This window comes from Orcinus orca, chromosome 17 (assembly GCF_937001465.1).
Source record: "Orcinus orca chromosome 17, mOrcOrc1.1, whole genome shotgun sequence".
NCBI lineage: Eukaryota > Metazoa > Chordata > Mammalia > Artiodactyla > Delphinidae > Orcinus > Orcinus orca.
The window spans coordinates 71,731,485-71,752,253 of NC_064575.1; the positions used below are offsets into that span (position 1 = coordinate 71,731,485).

A 20,769-nucleotide genomic window follows, 5' to 3' on the forward strand; every position below is an offset into this window, starting at 1 on the left:
TAATTTGCACAATTCTATGAGATAGGTGCTACTGTCTCCATTCTACAGATCAAAAAATTAAAGCATGGAGAGGATAAATAACTTGGAAAAGGTCATTAATAAGTGGTAGAGCTGAACTCACAACCTAGGCAGTCCTAGTTCTTCAAAATTACACTGTAGAAAGGCCATTATTTCAGTTTTTAAAAAAAATTCTAAATACATATACCCACATCCACTTTTTCGTTTTTCCATTTTACTAATAACTTTTGAAAAATTTGGCACAGACAGCACTGAACCAGCACTTTGAACCTAACCAGAGTGTCTAGAGTTGCCAGTTCTAGTTCCTTGACAACCAGTAACGTGTACTTTGTAATACCGGTGAAGCAATTGTGCTATTTATGTTACCTTCTTGTTTAAAGGGGCTAGGCTTGTTCCAGAAACTCCAAACTGAAGCTAAAGAGTAAACTTTAGATGACTAGAGGTTAGCAATCACAAGGAAGAAAGAAAATCCTACTTAAAGGCAGCATTTCTGAAGTTCTGATATGTAAGTACGCCAAAGACCCTTCAAAAATCCTACATTGTGGCTGCAAGTTTCACTAAGAGCAATGTTCAAACAACTCTTTGGATGTGTGCTTTCTTTCCCTGCCTAAGTAGGATATAAATGATAAACAGAAGCTGGTCTCTTCAAGAAAAAGTAAAAAGACTAATAAGCCAAATGACTACCATTAAAGTTGTTAGAAGGAATGAGATGTTAACTCCACCATGGTGAAGAAATTGAAAAAAAAAAAGGTTTAAAGGGCTACATTCAAAAGATCAGGTAACAACAAGTGTTAGTAAAGGTGTAGAGAAATTGGAACTCTAGTACATTGCTTGTGGAAATGTAAAGTGCAGCAGCCATTTTGGAAAAACAATCTGGCAATTCCTCAAAACATTAAATATAGCTAGCATTTGATCTAGCAATTCCACTTTTAGGTATATACCCAAGAGAAATGAAAACATTTGTTCACACAAAAAGTTGTACATGAACGTTCATAATAGCATTACTCATAATAGCCAAAAAGTAGAATCAACCCAAATGTCCATCAACTAATAAAGGGATAAACAAAGTATAGTATATTTATACAATGGAATCTTACTTGGCAATAAAAAGGAATGAAGTACTAATACATCCTACAATGCGGATGAACCTGGAAAATATTATACCAAGCAAAAGAAGCCAGTCACAAAGAATTCCACCTATATGAAATACCCAGAATCTATATGGACAGAAAGTAGAACAGTGGTAGGTTAGGGCTGGAGGCATTGGCGAGTGATAACTAAAGAGTACGGGGTTACATTTCTTTTTTCTTTTTTTTGGTCACACCGTGCATGTACGGGATCTCAGTTCCCTGGTCAGGGATGGAACCTGTGCCCCCTACATTGGGAGAGCTGAGTCTTAACCACTGGACCACCAGGTAAGTCCCCAGGGTTACTTTTTGAGGCAAGAAAAATGTTCTAAAATTGTGGTGGTTGGGATTTCCCTGGTGGTCCAGTGGGTAAGATTCCACTCTCCCAATGCAAGGGGCCCAGGTTTGATCCCTGGTAGGGGAACTAGATCCCGCATGCATGCCGCAACTAAGAGTTTGCATGCCACAACTAAGAAGTCCACATGCTGCAACTAAAAGATTCCACATGCTACAACAAAGATCCCGCATGCCACAACTAAGACCTGGTGCAGCCAAAATAAATAAATAAATAAAATTAATATTAAAAAATAAAACAAAATTGTGGTGATAGTTGCACAACTCAGTGAATAAAAAGCATTGAATTGTCTACTTTAAATGGGCGAACTATATGGCATGTGAATTATATCACAATAAAGTTGTTATCAAAAAGAAAAAGTCTAAAGGGAATTATCAAAACCAACACCAAGGTAATTAAGCCAAATAATGTGACTAGGGTACAGATTAAACCTCTTGGTTCATAGTTTAAATGAGTCAGAATCCTCCACTAGTCTGAGATCCAAGGGCAGGAATTCTGACTTAAGTCATTTTTATATCCATAGTGCTTGGCACAGAGTAGTACTCAAACATTTGTTAAATAATAGGAGGGGGAAAAAATCCTGTACCCAAGGAGCTATGCAATGACATGAGACACTCTCCACAGAGAAAGAGTATACCCTGTGAACCAAATATGGGAACTCAAGCACCAAACAGGCAAAAAAAATTCCTCCCTACTGCAAGATATATCGTAGGTGGTGATTACAGAGGTAAGTCAATCAACAAGCATGTTAATTCCAGAAATATAAACACATTAAATATGGGAAAAGAAATTAAATTTCAAAGTAACTGCCAGCCTCTCACTTCTGTGGGATCAAACATAGGCCTGTTTTGTGAGTCAGTCAACCAAGACAGCTGCCCTGGGCCCTATGCTTGATGGGGACTCCAGGGAGCACTACACCTTACTCTCCTTTTCTGAAGATCATTAAATTACACTATCAAAATATTGGTCTTTAACAATATCCTATGGGGCCTATGAAAAGTACTAACAGCATGGCCTCCTTTTTTTTTTTTTAATATTTATTAACTTATTTTGGCTGTACTGGGTCTTAGTTGTGGCACACAGGATCTTTGCTGTGGCATGTGGACTTCTTAATTGCAGCACACATGTGGGATCTAGTTCCCTGACCGGCTATCGAACCCAGGCCCCCGGAACTGGGAGCGCTGAGTCTTACCCACTGGACCATCACAAAAGTCCCTGGCCTCTTTTCTTTTTTTGTGTGTGTGTTTAACTTTTTTTTTTTTATTGAAGTATAGTTGATTTACAATGTTGTGTTAGTTTCAGGTGTACAGCACAGTGATTCAGTTATACATACATATATATATAAGAATATGTATATATTCTTTTTCAGATTCTTTTTCCTTATAGGTTATTACAAGATATTGAGTATAGTTCCCTGTGCTATACAGGTCCTTGTTGGTTACCTATTTTATTTTATTATTTATTTATTTATTTTTAAATTTATTTATTATTTTTGGCTGCATTGGGTCTTCGTTGCTGCGCGCAGGCTTTCTCTAGATGCGGCGAGCGGGGGCTACTCTTCGTTGTAGTGCGCAGGCTTCTCACTGAGGTGGTTTCTCCTGTTGTGGAACATGGGCTCTAGGCACGCGGGCTTCAGTAGTTGTGACTGGCCTCTTTTCAAGTGCAGTTTATCTTGGGCAGCCCTGACAGGTTGTCTTTCTGATTCTCTATGCTTCTGGGCTCTGGTTGTGTGAAAAGGGATGATGAAACAAGAAATCTAGACCGTACACTTGTGATTTTGAGACTCTGAACATCAAATTAAAAGACCCTGGGTTCATATTTGTCCTAGAAGAGAGAGATTTGTCAGTACCTATAGAGGTGTTGCCTTCCATGGCCAAAACATGATCAGATATAGTCTGCTTCTAATGAGGAGGCTTCTAAAAACTGTTCGAATAGTTGAAGTCTCATAAGACCTCAGTCTTACTTCTGAGCACATTAATAATACTACGAAAAAAGCACCATTCCCCACATGAGTGTCATTTTTTTCTGCCTTTTTAGGCTTCACCCTATAAGCTTTCTCATTCATGAACTACTATAATGCTACTATTACCCAGAAAATTTCTAATGCATCAGAAAATCTGTTATTATGCAGGAGAATGAAGAAATAACAAGAATTACCTCTTTAGACTTAAGTATGACAGACAGGCAACAAGTGTTAGGATGTAAAAGGAAAAGAAACCCACAAATAATTTGAATAGTCATAGAAAATTAATGTTTCCCAGTATGTAAGAAGAGCAAATTTGAAAAATATATCCAAAAATGGATGGTCACAGTCATAAGTCTAGAAGCTATGTAACTTAGAATTTGTCATGGTAAGAAAATATATCTAGGACAGTATGTGAAGAGAAGACTAAACCTATACTCTAACTTAATGTGAAAATTAAATGAAACAATCTATGTAAAATGCTTAACACCAAGCCAGGAATACAGTAAACACTGAAGCAAAGGTAGCTCTCTATTATTAGTGTGGAACAATGGAATAAACTACCTTACCATGGTAGTTGTTAACAATTCCTATCAGTGGAAGCAAAACCAAAAACTAGTCAGTGGTAGAGGGGATTAGAACACTAAAGGCATAGAGCTAACTCTCCCAAATATACAATTCTAGAATTCTATCCTGATACACCTAATCCTAAGACTCTACAATCCTACCTTAACATACAGACAACTATGTTGTCATAAATCAGTCACTATTTCAGAACCAAACCTGTTCATTCGTTTACAATAAGGACTTCTTGGTCCCGCAGAAGATAATCGATATCTTGGTCTTTTGGGAGAAGCTGGGCCACTATAAAATATGTTGGGCTTTCTCTGATGACGAGGTTCTAAAAAAAAAAATTATATGTATGTGACATATAAATATGTATAAAGACAATTTTGCTCTTCACCTAAATATTTACAATGATGCTACTTTCCATGAAAATACTAGTACATATCTACTGTAGAATATTTTACTGTTCATGTTTTAAATCGTTTATGCCTGCAACGTTGCTGTTGAATATATATGTGTAGCATAAACAACAACTAACCAAAACACACACTGGCCATAAACAACCATTATGATTATACTGATGCATAATAGCTGATTATCAGCTTTGCATATATATGCTCAGATGTATTGAGGTACAACTTTAACATAAATCAAAAGCGATCCTATTTATACTAACTTATAAAGTACAGGGCTTCCGGGAAGATGGCGGAAGAGTAAAATGCGGAGATCACCTTTCTCCCCACAGATACACCAGAAATACATCTACACGTGGAACAACTCCTACAGAACACCTACTGAACGCTGGCAGAAGACCTCAGACCTCCCAAAAGGCAAGAAACCCCCAGTAACGGGTGCAGGGGTCAAAGAGGAGAGATTCCCGCACAGAGGATCGGTGCCGACTGGCACTCACCAGCCTGAGAGGCTTGTGTTCTCCCCCGCCGGGGTGGGCGGGGCTGGGAGCTGATGCTCCGGCTTCGGCCGGAGCGCCGGGGGCGGACTGGGGTTCGAGGCATGAACACAGCCTGCAGGGAGGGAGTCCGGGGAAAAGTCTGGACCTGCCGAAGAGGCAAGAGACTTTTTTTCCTTCTTTGTATCCTGATTCGCTAGGAGAGGGGATTAAGGATGCTCCGTAACTGAGCTCCAGAGACGGGCGTGAGCCGCGGCTAAAAGGGCCTGAAACGCTAACGCCGCTGCTGCCGTCACCAAGAAGCCTTTGTGCGATCACAGGTCTCTATCCACACGCCACTTCCGGAGAGCCTGTGCAGCCCGCCACTGCCAGGTTCCCGGTAACCAGGGACAACTCCCCCGGGAGAACGCACGGCGCGCCTCAGGCTGGTGCAACGTCACGCCGGCCTCTGCCGCCGCAGGCTCGCCCCGCACTCCGTGCCCCTCCCCCCACCCCCGGCCTGGGTGAGCCGGAGCCCCCGAATCAGCGGCTCCTTTGACCCCATCCTGTCTGAGTGAAGAACAGATGCCCTCCGGCGACCAACACGCAGAGGTGGGGCCAAATCCAAAGCTGAGCCCCTGGGAGATGTGAGAACAAAGAAGAGAAAGGGAAATCTCTCCCAGCAGCCTCAGAAGCAGCGGATTAAAGCTCCACAATCAACTTGATGTACCCTGCATCTGTGGAATACATGAATAGACAACGATCATCCCAAATTGACGAGGTGGACTTTGAGAGCAAGATTTATGATTTTTTTCCCCTTTTCCTTTTTTTGTGAGTGTGTATGTGTATGCTTCTATGTGAGATTCTGTCGGTATAGCTTTGCTTCCACCATTTGTCCTAGGGCTCTATCCGTCCGTTTTTTTCTCTTACTAATTATTTTTTTATTTTAATAACTTTATTATATTTTACTTTACATTATTTTATTTTACTTTATCTTCTTTCTTTCTTTTTTCCTTCCTTCCCTCCTTCCTTCCTCCCTCCCTCCTTCCCTCCTTTCTTTCTTTCTTTCTTATTCTACTAATTCTTTCTTTCTACATTTTCTCCCTTTTATTCTGAGCTGTGTGGATGAAAGGCTCCTGGTGCTGCAACCAGGAGTCAGTGCTGTGCCTCTGAGGTGGGAGAGCCAACTTCAGGACATTGGTCCACAAGAGACCTCCCAGCTCCACATAATATCAAACGGCGAAAATCTCCCAGAGATCTCCATCTCAACACTATCACCCAGCTTCACTCAGCAACCAGCAAGCTACAGTGCTAAACATCCTATGCCAAACAACTAGCAAGACAGGAACACAACCCCACCCATTAGCAGAGAGGTGGCCTAAAATCATAATAAGTTCACAGACACCCCAAAACACACCACCAGACGTGGACCTGCCCACCAGAAAGACAAGATCCAGCCTCATCCGCCAGAACACAGGCACTAGTCCCCTCCACCAGGACGCCTACACAACCCACTGAACCAACCTTAGCCACTGGGGACAGACACGAAAAACAGCGGGAATTACGAACCTGCAGCCTGCAAAGAGGAGACCCCAAACACAGTAAGATAAGCAAAATGAGAAGACAGAAAGACACACAGCAGATGAAGGAGCAAGATAAAAACCCACCAGACCTAACAAATGAAGAGGAAATAAGCAGTCTACCTGAAAAAGAATTCAGAATAATGATAGTAAAGATGATCCAAAATCTTGGAAATAGAATAGACAAAATGCAAGAAACATTTAACAAGGACCTAGAAGAGAAGAACTAAAGATGAAACAAACAACGATGAACAACACAATAAATGAAATGAAAAAGACTCTAGATGGGATCAATAGCAGAATAACTGAGGCAGAAGAACGGATGAGTGACCTGGAAGATAAAATAGTGGAAATAACTACTGCAGAGCAGAATAAAGAAAAAAGAATGAAACGAACTGAGGACAGTCTCAGAGACTTCTGGGACAATATTAAATGCACCAACATTCGAATTATAGGGGTTCCAGAAGAAGAAAAGAAAAAGAAAGGGACTGAGAAAATATTTGAAGAGATTATAGTTGAAAACTTCCCTAATATGGGAAAGGAAATAGTTAATCAAGTCCAGGAAGCACAGAGAGTCCCATACAGGATAAATCCAAGGAGAAATATGCCAAGACACATATTAATCCAACTGTCAAAAATTAAATACAAAGAAAACATATTAAAAGCAGCAAGGGAAAAACAACAAATAACACACAAGGGAATCCCCATAAGGTTAACAGCTGATCTTTCAGCAGAAACTCTGCAAGCCAGAAGGAACTGGCAGGACATATTTAAAGTGATGAAGGAGAAAAACCTGCAACCAAGATTACTCTACCCAGCAAGGATCTCATTCAGATTTGATGGAGAAATTAAAACCTTTACAGACAAGCAAAAGCTGAGAGAGTTCAGCACCACCAAACCAGCTTTACAACAAACACTAAAGGAACTTCTCTAGGCAGGAAACACAAGAGAAAGAAAAGACCTACAATAACAAACCCAAAACAATTAAGAAAATGGTGACAGGATCATACATATCAATAATTACCTTAAATGTAAATGGATTAAATGCTCCAACCAAAAGACATAGACTAGCCGAATGGACACAAAAACGAGACCCGTATATATGCTGTCTACAAGAGACCCACTTCAGACCTAGGGACACATACAGACTGAAAGTGAGGGGATGGAAAAAGATATTCCATGCAAATGGAAATCAAAAGAAAGCTGGACTAGCAATTCTCATATCAGACAAAATAGACTTTAAAACAAAGACTATTACAAAAGACAAAGAAGGACACTACATAATGATCAAGGGATCGATCCAAGAAGAAGATATAACAGTTGTAAATATTTATGCACCCAACATAGGAGCACCTCAATACATAAGGCAAATACTAACAGCCATAAAAGGGGATATCGACAGTAACACATTCATAGTAGGGGAATTTAACACCCCACTTTCACCAATGGACAGATCATCCAAAATGAAAATAAATAAGGAAACACAAGCTTTAAATGTTACATTAAACAAGATGGACTTAATTGATATTTATACGACATTCCATCCAAAAAAACAGAATACACATTTTTCTCTAGTGCTCATGGAACATTCTCCAGGATAGATCATATCTTGGGTCACAAATCAAGCCTTGGTAAATTTAAGAAAATCGAAGTTGTATCAAGTATCTTTTCCAACCACAACGCTATGAGACTAGATATCAATTACAGGAAAAGATCTGTAAAAAATACAAACACATGGAGGCTAAACAATACACTACTTAATAACAAAGTGATCAGTGAAGAAATCAAAGAGGAAATTAAAAAATACCTAGAAACAAATGACAATGGAGACACGACAACCCAAAACCTATGGGATACAGCAAAAGCAGTTCTAAGAGGGAAGTTTACAGCAATACAAGCCTACTTTAAGAAATAGGAAGCATCTCGAATAAACAACCTAACCTTGCACCTAAAGCAATTAGAGGAAGAAGAACAAAAAAACCCCAAAGTTAGCAGAAGGAAAGAAATCATAAAAATCAGGTCAGAAATAAATGAAACAGAAATGAAGGAAACAATAGCAAAGATCAATAAAACTAAAAGCTGGTTCTTTGAGAAGATAAACAAAATTGATAAACCATTAGCCAGACTCATCAAGAAAAAAAGGGAGAAGACTCAAATCAATAGAATTAGAAATGAAAAAGGAGAAGTAACAACTGACACTGCAGAAATACAAAAGATCATGAGAGATTACTACAAGCAACTCTATGCCAATAAAATGGACAACCTGGAAGAAATGGACAAGTTCTTAGAAATGTACAACCTGCCAAGACTGAATCAGGAAGAAATAGAAAATATGAACAGACCAATCACAAGCACTGAAATTGAAACTGTGATTAAAAATCTTCCAACAAACAAAAGCCCAGGACCAGATGGCTTCACAGGCGAATTCTATCAAACATTTAGAGAAGAGCTAACACCTATCCTTCCCAAACTCTTCCAAAATATAGCAGAGGGAGGAACACTCCCAAACTCATCCTACGAGGCCACCATCACCCTGATACCAAAACCAGACAAGGATGTCACAAAGAAAGAAAACTATAGGCCAATATCACTGATGAACATAGATGCAAAAATCCCCAACAAAATACTAGCAAACAGAATCCGACAGCATATTAAAAGGATCATACACCATGATCAAGTGGGGTTTATTCCAGGAATGCAAGGATTCTTCAATATACGCAAATCAATCAACGTGATACACCATATTAACAAACTGAAGGAGAAAAACCATATGATCATCTCAATAGATGCAGAGAAAGCTTTCGACAAAATTCATCACCCATTTATGATAAAAAGCCTGCAGAAAGTAGGCATAGAGGGAACTTTCCTCAACATAATAAAGGCCATATATGACAAACCCACAGCCAACATCATCCTCAATGGTGAAAAACTGAAAGCATTTCCACTAAGATCAGGAACAAGACAAGGTTGCCCACTCTCACCACTCTTATTCAACATAGTTTTGGAAGTTTTAGCCACAGCAATCAGAGAAGACAAGGAAATAAAAGGAATCCAAATCGGAAAAGAAGAAGTAAAGCTGTCACTGTTTGCAGATGACATGATACTATACATAGAGAATCCTGAAGATGCTACCAGAAAACTGCTAGAGCTAATCAATGAATTTGGTAAAGTAGCAGGATACAAAATTAATGCACAGAAATCTCTGGCATTCCTATACACTAAGGATGAAAAATCTGAAAGTGAAATCAAGAAAACACTCCCATTTACCACTGCAACAAAAAGAATAAAATACCTAGGAATAAACCTACCTAAGGAGACAAAAGACCTGTATGCAGAAAATTATAAGACACTGATGAAAGAAATTAAAGACGATACAAATAGATGGAGAGATACACCATGTTCTTGGATTGGAAGAATCAACATTGTGAAAATGACTCTACTACCCAAAGCAATCTACAGATTCAATGCAATCCCTATCAAACTACCACTGGCATTTTTCACAGAACTAGAACAAAAAATTTCACAATTTGTATGGAAACACAAAAGACCCCGAATAGCCAAAGCAATCTGTTTTTTTTTTCAAAGCAATCTTGAGAACGAAAAACGGAGCTGGAGGAATCAGGCTCCCTGACTTCAGACTATACTACAAAGCTACAGTAATCAAGACAGTATGGTACTGGCACAAAAACAGAAAGATAGATCAATGGAACAGGATAGAAAGCCCAGAGATAAACCCACGCACATATGACACCTTATCTTTGATAAAGGTGGCAGGAATGTACAGTGGAGAAAAGACAGCCTCTTCAGTAAGTGTTGCTGGGAAAACTGGACAGGTACACGTAAAAGTATGAGATTAGATCACTCCCTAACACCATACACAAAAATAAGCTCAAAATGGATTAAAGACCTAAATGTAAGGCCAGACATTATCAAGCTCTTAGAGGAAACCGTAGGCAGAGCACTCTATGACATAAATCACAGCAAGATCCTTTTTGACCCACCTCCTAGAGAAATGGAAATAAAAACAAAAATAAACAAATGGGACCTAATGAAACTTCAAAGCTTTTGCACAGCAAAGGAAAACATAAACAAGACGAAAAGACAACCCACAGAATGGGACAAAATATTTGCAAATGAAGCAACTCACAAAGGATGAATCTCCAAAATTTACAAGCAGCTCATGCAGCTCAATAACAAAAAAACAGACAACCCAATCCAAAAATGGGCAGAAGACCTAAATAGACATTTCTCTAAAGAAGATATACAGACTGCCAACAAACACGTGAAAGGATGCTCAACATCATTAATCATTAGAGAAATGCAAATCAAAACTACAATGAGGTATCACCTCATACCAGTCAGAATGGCCATCATCAAAAAATCTATAAAGAATAAATCCTGGAGAGGGTGTGGAGAAAAGGGAACCCTCTTACACTGTTGGTGGGAATGTAAATTGATACAGCCACTGTGGAGAACAGTATGGAGGTTCCTTAAAAAGCTACAAATAGAACTACCATATGACCCAGCAATCCCACTACTGGGCATATACCCTGAGAAAACCACAATTCAAAAAGAGTCATGTACCAAAATGTTCATTGCAGCTCTATTTACAATAGCCCGGAGATGGAAACAACCTAAGTGCCCATCATCGGATGAATGGATAAAGAAGATGTGGCATATATATACAATGGAATATTACTCAGCCATAAAAAGAAACGAAATTGAGCTATTTGTAATGAGGTGGATAGACCTAGAGTCTGTCATACAGAGTGAAGTAAGTCAGAAAGCAAAAGACAAATAACGTATGCTAACACATATATATGGAATTTAAGAAAAAAAATGTCATGAAGAACCTAGGGGTAAGACAGGAATTAAGACACAGACCTACTGGAGAATGGACTTGAGGATATGGGGAGGGGGAAGGGTGAGCTGTGACAGGGCGAGAGAGAGGCATGGACATATATACACTAACAAACGTAAGGTAGATAGCTAGTGGGAAGCAGCCGCGTGGCACAGGGGGATCGGCTCGGTGCTTTGTGACCGCCTGGAGGGGTGGGATAGGGAGGGTGGGAGGGAGGGAGACGCAAGAGGGAAGAGATATTGGAACATATGTATATATATAACTGATTCATTTTGTTGTAAAGCAATTATACTCCAATAAAGATGTTTAAAAAAATAAAGTACAAAGCTGTGAAAACTAAAATAATTAAAAACAGACATGAAATTTCAAAATAATCCAATTATTTACTTTCATCAAGGCTAACATTTAACTTTCTTTAGAAGAAATAACTTCTTGCACATCTTGGGTAAGTTATGAAAGACAACAGCCATGGGTATTCTGCAAAATGAAAACATGAAAAATAAGAATAACAGAAGAAAGGCAGTGAAGATAAAGGAAACCTGTTTACATCTTCTCCTGGAAAAAAAAAAAAAAGATAGCACTTACTTTCCAATGGAGCCTGATAGTAAACAGTAGCTTTTCTCTGTCTAAGATAATATCGTTTCTGATTATCTTCTTCTCCATCCTCTTCATCTTCATCGTCATCATCTTCATCATCGTCATCATCTTCATCATCATCATCTTCTTCATCATCATCTTCATCATCTTCATCTTCACCATCATCTTCATCTTCCTGGTCTTCACCCTCTTCGGATGACTCTACAATTAAGAAACATTTACTTTCAGGCTTCTCACCCAAATGCTAACAATTTTTAAAATAGGGGAATAGAAAAAGACTCTCCTTTTAAAATTTATTTACTTCTAGGTTGTTCATAGAAAGAATCTGTAATTCTGCAACATCAAATGAAGATTTTTAAAAAATGAAGTAAAAAACTATAGAATTAAAAACAACTAGGGGAAGGAAAAAAGTAGTTTAAAGGCTACTACCAGTACATACCAAACTAAAGTTTATAGCGTTACTGCTAATTTCATTGATATAGTGGACTTCTGGCTGCCACTGAGTTACATGCAGTATAACTCCAATAATCTACTTAAGATAATGTAAAACACCCTCACCAAACATTTAAAATGCATTTCGGAAAACTGATTTTTCATTCAATAAAAGTTCTAAGAAATTGCAGCAATAAGTCCTAAACAGAATAGTAAAACTCAACTTTAACTTTTAACTCAAACAGGTAGAGAGAGGTATGCTGTCTGTAGATGTATTATACAAGCAAACCAGTTTCATTTGTTTTAGCATGTTTAAGTACTTTCCCAACAAAACATATTACCCTTTTATCTCCCCTGCCTTCACTTTTTCTTTGAAACTATGATAACCCTAACTTATCATAAACTACCATAAATGTCACAGCTTCTGAATAAAAAGGCTATATTCTGCTAAATAAAACCCAGAAGACAGAACAAGAGAAAAGACTAACCCACACTGCCTTCTTGATTGTCAGTTGTTTCTTCATCAGTTCTTTGAATACCTTTTTGTTTTCCTCTTGTGTACATATTAAGATTCCCCTAAAAATATGTAAATAAAATCCATTAAAGTTTAGTATGTTTATTTAAAAGAATCCAGTAGGGCCTTCCAATCCTACTGAAAATGAAGATATTTCCAGCTATAAACTCTTAAAACTCCAGCAATAACTAGTGACTGATCAAACAAATGCTGAACAAAATGATGAATAATTTAACCAAGAAATGGATAGGTTCTAGAGAAAAAAGGTTAAACTGGAGATTATTAAATCATCCCCTTAGTGGAAGAATATATTTACTTCTTCTGTTTCATTAAACACTCCCAAGTCTTCAAGTTCTCTCATTCGCTGTCTACGCATCTTCTTCATATCATCCATTTTTTGAAGTACAGCTTCAGCAGTGCTTTAAAAAAAATGATATAAAAATAAGCTAAAACTGTAAAAGAGTAGTATATTTTAGGACTTTCCTGGTGGCGTAGTGGTTAAGAATCCGCCTGCCAATGCAGGGGACACGGGTTCGAGCCCTAGTCCGGGAAGATCCCACATGCCGCGGAGCGACTAAGCCCATGCGCCACAGCTACTGAGCCTACACTCTACAGAGCCCACACTCCGCAACAAGAGAAGCCACCACAATGAGAAGCCTGTGCACCACAACGAAGAGTAGCCCTAGCTCGATGCAACTAGAGAAAGCTCGCATGCAGCAACGAAGACCCAACGCAGCCAGAAATAAAGAAATTTATTTAAAAAATAAAAGAGTAGTATATTTTTAAAAACTTCATTTTTCTTCCATTGTATTCTCTGAGTGCTGGGATTTTAAATACCCTTAATAGAAGCACTGATTTACTAATGTAAAAATATTTCATATTCTTTGTAAGAATTTAAATACACATACAGAATTATTACAAAGTCCTCTAATAATCACTCTCCTTTATACTTTACATAAACTGAATGCATTAAATACTCCTGCTAGTCAAAACTTAGTCCCCAACAAAAAGTTTTTTGCCAGCTAAATAATCTTGATCTAAATTTTTACTTACTTTGTTATAAGTTTGTCAAATAGTACAGACTGGTTCACGCTACCATAACGACTTCTAATCCTGCAACTTCGGCGAACTTCAACATCACCATTCTCTTCATGCAAGTGTTCTGTCTTTTGAACTATGTTTCTAGTCCTCAATGACCGAGTAACTGTAATTACTTTGTCTTCATAGATGTGTACATAAAAGCAAGTAGAAAGATTTGAAATAACAGCATTTATAAAACAATTCTAAAATGAACAACTGAATAGCTACACTTTCATATAACGAAATTTTAGTTTCTTGAACTTACCCTTCTCAAAAATACTAGAAAACAAAAATAAAGTTACAACATACACCTACCGTAGGTCCAGCCATACCACTCTCAAGAAAAAATGAAAGCTATATATATAATACAAAGACTTGTACACAATGTTCAAAGCAGTTTTGTGACAGTCCCCAAATGGAAACAACCCAAATGTCCATCAAAAGATGAAACTGGGGGAAACAACCTAAGTGTCCATCAATAGGTGAATGGATAAAGATGTGGAATATACACACAATAGAATATTATTTAGCCATGAGAAAGGACATCCTGCTATTTGCAGTAATATGGATGGACCTTGAGGGCATTATGCTAAGTGAAATAAGTCAGAGAAAGACAAATGCTGAATGATATCACTTACATGTTCAATCTAGAAAAACCAAACTCATAGAAACAGAGACTAGAATGATGGTTACAAAGGACTGGGAAGTGAGAGAAAAAGGGGAGATTGTTAGTCAAAGAGTACAAATTTTCAGCCATAAAATGAGTAAGTTCTGGGGCTCTAATGTACAGCAGAGTGGCTATAGTTAGTAATACTGTATTGCAGGGGTCCCCAACCCACGAGCCTGTTAGGAACCAGACCGCACAGCAGGAGGTGAGCAGCAGGTGATCAAGCGAAGCTTCATCTGTATTTACAGTCGCTCCCCATCACTTGCATTACCGCCTGAGCTCCGCCTCCTGTCAGATCAGTGGCGGCATTAGATTCTCATAGGAGCTCAAACCCTACTGTGAACTGCGCATGCGAGGGATCTAGGTTGCACACTCCTTATGAGAACCTAATGCCCGATGATCTGAGGTGGAGCTGAGGCAGTGATGCTAGCGCTGGGGAGCAGGTGCAAATACAGATTATCATTAGCAGAGAGATTTGACTGCACAGAGACCATAATAAATCAATTGCTTGCCGACTCATACCAAAACCCTATCAGTGAGTGGTAAGTGAAAACAAGCTCAGGGCTCCCACTGATTCTGCATTATGGTGAGTTGTATAATTATTTCATTATATATTACAATGTAATAATAACAGAAATAAGGTGCACAATAAATGTAATGCTCTTGAATCATCCCCAAACCATCCCCCCAACACCCCCACCCCCCGGTCCGTGGAAAAATTGTCTTCCATGAAATTGGTCCCTGCTGCCAAACAGGATGGAGACTGCTACCATATTGTATACTTGAAAGTTGCTGGGAGAGTGGATCTTGAGTGTTCTCAGCACAAAAAAGAAATGGTAATTATGTGACATGATGCAGGTGTTAGATAAAGCCACGGTAATTATCATTTTGCAATATATAAGTATCAAATCAACAATGCAATGTACTCCTTAAGTTAAGGCAATGTTATATGCCAATTATATTAAAATAAAGCTAAGGAAAAAAAATTGTGGTATATCCACATAATGGAATACTACTCAGCAATAAAAAGCAACAACATGGATGATACTCAAAGTAATTATGCTGAGTCAAAGAAGCCAAAAAGAATGCATGCCGTATAATTCCATTAATATAAAACTCTAGACAATACAAACTCACCATACTCTACAGCACTCTGTAGAGTGCTGTCACACTCTCTACAGTGACAGCAAGCAGATTGGTGGCTGCTCAGGAATCTTGGGTCATGGAGAGGAGCTAGAGGAGCCAGGAGCGATTACAAAGGGGCCTGAGGAAATCCTGGAGGGTGATGGTTATCTTTACTACCTTATCGTGGTGATGGTTTGATGGCATGCACTTATATCAAAACCAAACAAACTGTACACTTCAAATATGGAGTTTATTGTATGTACCACAATATGCCTGTAAACAAAATACTAAATACATGCTTTAAAAAATTTAAATGCCTTTAACATTACTTACCTTCTTTGCACTCTTCTTTTTTTTTATCAGCCTGCTGTCTGGCCAACTGCCTATATGAAAAAAATATAGCAAATAATTCAAAATAATTTTAAATCCTATATTTTATAATACTACAAACTAGGACCAAAAATTAAATCAGCTTGTAGGGTAAATACTTAGAGTTACCTAAAAACCAGTGAAAAAATAGCGTGAGAATACCTATGCTTATATATTGTTATGGCTAAACAAAGGCTGAGAACCCTGTTGTGAAATTCAATGATATACAGCTGTATCTCAGTAACAGCAGGGGATTGGTTCCAGGACCCCACATGGATACCAAAATCCGAGGATGCTCAAGTCTCTTATATAAAATGGCATAGTATTTGCATATAACCTCTGCCCATCCTCTTTTATTTTTTTTATTATTATTATTTTTTTTTTGCGGTACGCGGGCCTCTCACTGTTGCGGCCTCTACCGTTGCGGAGCACAGGCTCCGGATGCGCAGGCTCAGCGGCCATGGCTCACGGGCCCAGCCGCTCCGCGGCACGTGGGATCTTCCCGGACCGGGGCACGAACCCGCGTCCCCTGCATCGGCAGGCGGACTCTCAACCACTGCGCCACCAGGGAAGCCCCATCCTCTTGTATTTTTTTTTTAATAAATTTATTTATTTTTGGCTGCGTTGTGTCTTCCTTGCTGTGCGTGGGCTTTCTCTAGCTGCCGCAAGTGGGGGCTACTCTTCATTGAGGTGCGCAGGCTTCTCTTGTTGCAGAACACGGGCTCTAGGCACGCGGGCTTCAGTAGTTGTGGCACATGGGCTCTAGAGCGCAGGCTCAGTAGTTGTGGCGCATGGGCTTAGGTGTTCCGCCGCATGTGGGAATCTTCCCGGACCAGGGCTCGAACACGTGTCCCCTGCGTTGGCAGGCAGATTCTTAACCACTGTGCCATCAGGGAAGCCTGTCCTCTTGTATACTTTAAATCACCTCTAGTTTACTTATAATACCTAATACAATGTAAATACTATGTAAACAGTTGTTGGTGAGTGGTAAATTCAAGTTTTGCTTTTTGGAGATTTCTGGAATTTGGGGGGAGGGGATATTTTCAATCCACTGTTGGTTGAATCTGCACATGCAGAACCAGTGGATACAGAGGGCCAACTGTATGCGTTAACTTTTAGCTAAACAGAATTAATCAGAACAAAGTATCTTACTTAAAACAAGAAATGAAATCCTTAGCCTAAGTATTTAGGTATAACTAAACTATTAAGCACCGAGTAAAAACAAGACAATGTGTTTTATACCACAGGGATATAGTGGTCCCACATCCTTGAGGACCTATAAACATGTTACAGAACTTAGTGACATGTTCATTTCCTTCTCCGAACATTTGCTGGCTACAATCTTTACATGACATGTAGAAAGAGTCACATTTGTGAATCAGATATCCCACCTACAAACTGGTATACAGAATCTGTTGAATTGCAAAGAACACCTTCCAAAGCTTAAACAAAGTATCCTTCTCTCATCTTTTTCCCCAAATCCACTGAGCAACAAAGCAGTATGTCTCATTAACCTATTTTTAGGGGCTCAATTTTCCATACTTGGATAGGCTATATTAATCAACCTATGAATCAAGCAATATTTGCAAGTGTGCTGGTTAAACCCATGGAGTTTCAAATGGGACACTTTAAAATAAAACAAAACCATCTTATCCAGAAGAGCTAACTCATGTGTCCTCCTAACAATGTAAGTCATCATTAATTCCTTATCTCTTTTGGAACACAGGTAAGAACAAAGAACAAAATAAAAAACCTTTCAGCAATCCATCTACAGATCAAGGTCTAGTTTGTTCACAGACTTTTCTCATAGAGGAGACACTCCCTCCATACCATGTAGGTCTACACTTTTATAAACCAGACCCCCTATCAGGTGCTAGGGATACAAAGACTAAAGCAGTGTTTTTTTTCTGGGTTTTCTTTTTTTTTTGCCTGTAGGGGAAGGGAAGCACTTTTTACCCTTGCAGGGGTTGCTATACTTGTTCTTAAACAGCTAGATAATAAATATTTTTGGCTTGTCAGTTTCTGTCATAACTACTCATACAACTCTAACAGTGAAGCAGGAATGCAGCCATAGACAGATGTAATGGGCATGGCTGTGTTCCAATGAAACTATGTACCAAAACAGGAGTCTGGACTTTTGTCAACTCCTGTGAATCTGATGAAAGCTATGGATCTTTTCTCCCTAGAAAACTGCATATACATATACAAGTTTAAACATTACTTCAGAGGTTTCATATGCCCCCTGAAAACCATGATTACTGGACCTAGTTAAGAACTCCAGGACCAGACAAGTATATATCCTGCTCTCAAGGCACAGTTATTCAAATCTTTATTATTCTAACAGTCTTGGTCCCCTGGTCTTTGAGCCCCAAATAGATTTAAAATAAAGGGGTGAGGGGTAAAAAAACATAGAAAGGAAGTTAGAGATTACTATAGTCAAACTGGCAACAGCAAAAAGGGTCACCATGATAGGAAATAAGAAAACTACATAAGGCAGAATTCAAAAATACTATAGACCACTTTATATGTCTTATACAAACAGATCCTGGTGTTACTACTATATAAAATTATCGTCTTTGTAATAATGATGTGAATACAGGGAGTTTTTTTAAAGATAGTAATTCTTCTTTTAAAGATAGGAAGAAATATAAATGGCCAGCCAATAAGCACATGAAAAAATATTCAACATCATTAACCACCAAGGAAATGCAAATGAGAACCACAATGAGATACTTCATACCCACATGGCTAAAACCAAAAGGACAGACTATGGCAAGTGTTACTGAGGATGTAGACAAATTGGAATCCTCATGCACTGCTGGTGGGAATGTAAAATGGTACAGCTGCTTTGGACAATGTTAAAACAGAGTTACAGTTTAGCCCAGCAATTCACTCCTAGGTATATACCCAAAAGAACCAAAACCCTATGTTCACACAAAAATTTGTACACCAATGTTCATCAACTAATGAGTGGATAAACAAAATGTAACATATTCATATAATGGAATCTTACTTGGCAATAAAAAGAATGAAGTGATGATAGATACTACAATATACATGAACCTTCAAAACATACCAAGTAAAAGAAGCCAAACACGAAAGAACATATGTCGTATGATTCCACTTGTATAAAATATCCAGAATAGGCAAATCCACAGAGATAGAAAGTAGACTTGTGGTTCCCAAGGGGCTGGGGATGGAGGGATAATGCGTATGGTGTTTCTTTTGGGGTGATGAAAATATACTGAAATTAGATAGCAGCAATACTTGTACAATACTGCAAATATTCTAAAACCACTGAATTATACACTTTAAAATCATGAATTTTAATGGTACGTGAATTGTTATTTTAAAATAATTAATAAAGATAGGAATTCAATAAATTTTAGAAGCAACCTCATTTAAAAACACCAAGTCACTCATTTTTAAAAATAATATTATCTTAAAAAATATTTTTGTTTGTTTATTTATTTATTTATATTTTTGGCTGCGTCGGTCTTAGTTGCAGCACGCAGGATCTTCATTGTGGCATGCGGGATCTTTGTCGCAGCACGCGGGCTTCTCTCTAGCTGTGGCATGCAGGTTTTCTCTCTCTCTAGTTGTGGCACACAGGCTCCAGAGCACGTGGGCTTTGTAGTTTGCAGCAAGCAGGCTCTAGTTGCGGCGTGCAGGCTCAGTAGTTGCAGCGTGCAGGCTTAGTTGCCCTGCGCCATGTGGGATCTTAGTTCCCTGACCAGGGATCGAACCTGAGTCCCCTGCATTGGAAGGCGGATTCTTTACCACTGGACCACCAGGGAAGTCCCACCAAGTCACTCATCTTTAAATCAGGATTAAAAAAGTACTTATTTTAATACATTCCTTTAATACCTAACACAATGTTTCACAGACCTGAGTAACATACAGAGCCTTTTAAAGAAAAAGGCTTTTGAGGATTTCCAATATTAAGTTTTTTATGATTATGTACAAGCCAAACTAGATATAATTCATTTAGGTTTTATACAAATGAAACTATAAAAACAACTACCAACAAAAATATTAACGTAATACATTGGAGGTTTTGCTGAAACAAATTAGCCATTTGCTGTGTGAATGTGGTTCAGACTGCTATGGGTTTCTCTTGAGTTTGGCATGTTATGTATTATGTTTATCGTGTAACATGATGACTCAATTCATCCATTTCTCTTTATCTGAAGTGCTCCAAATCTTCATTTGAACAGCACGTCATGACATCACATCACGTGGCTTTCTCTTGGAAGCAGATGCATCCTTTATGTATTAAGGTCAGACTCAGTTTTTTTTGTTTTTTTTTTTAACTTATTCATTTTGGTTGTGCTGGGTCTTAGTTGTGGCATGTGGGACCTTTGCTGCGGCATGTGGACTTCTTGGTTGCAGCATGCAAACTTCTTGGTTGCGGTATGCGGACTGCTTAGTAGCGGCATGCATGCAGGATCTCGTTCCCCGACCAGGGATCGAGCCTGGGCCCCCTGCATTGGGAGTGCAGAGTCTTACCCACTGGACCACCACGGAAGTCCCCAGACTCAGTTCTTATCTCCAGAACCCGAGATAACTAAAGCAGTACTACTTGGTACCAAATAGTGCCTGAAATTTTATGGCTATTCTCTATGAGG

At 38.8% G+C, this 20,769-nt stretch overlaps 1 protein-coding gene across 2 annotated transcripts in view; it reads right to left on the minus strand.

Moving 5' to 3' along the window:
• Positions 1 to 20,769, minus strand: part of ATAD2 (ATPase family AAA domain containing 2) — a 69,771-nt gene that overhangs the window by 35,898 nt on the left and 13,104 nt on the right. For both annotated transcript variants that reach the window (XM_033419854.2, XM_033419855.2), the window contains 6 exons: positions 16,106 to 16,155; positions 13,954 to 14,119; positions 13,217 to 13,319; positions 12,875 to 12,962; positions 11,943 to 12,155; positions 4,247 to 4,364 (listed from right to left, as the gene is read on the minus strand). In XM_033419854.2, coding sequence (XP_033275745.1) covers positions 4,247 to 4,364; positions 11,943 to 12,155; positions 12,875 to 12,962; positions 13,217 to 13,319; positions 13,954 to 14,119; positions 16,106 to 16,155 — 738 coding nt within the window. The remainder of the gene's footprint in view (positions 1 to 4,246; positions 4,365 to 11,942; positions 12,156 to 12,874; positions 12,963 to 13,216; positions 13,320 to 13,953; positions 14,120 to 16,105; positions 16,156 to 20,769) is intronic.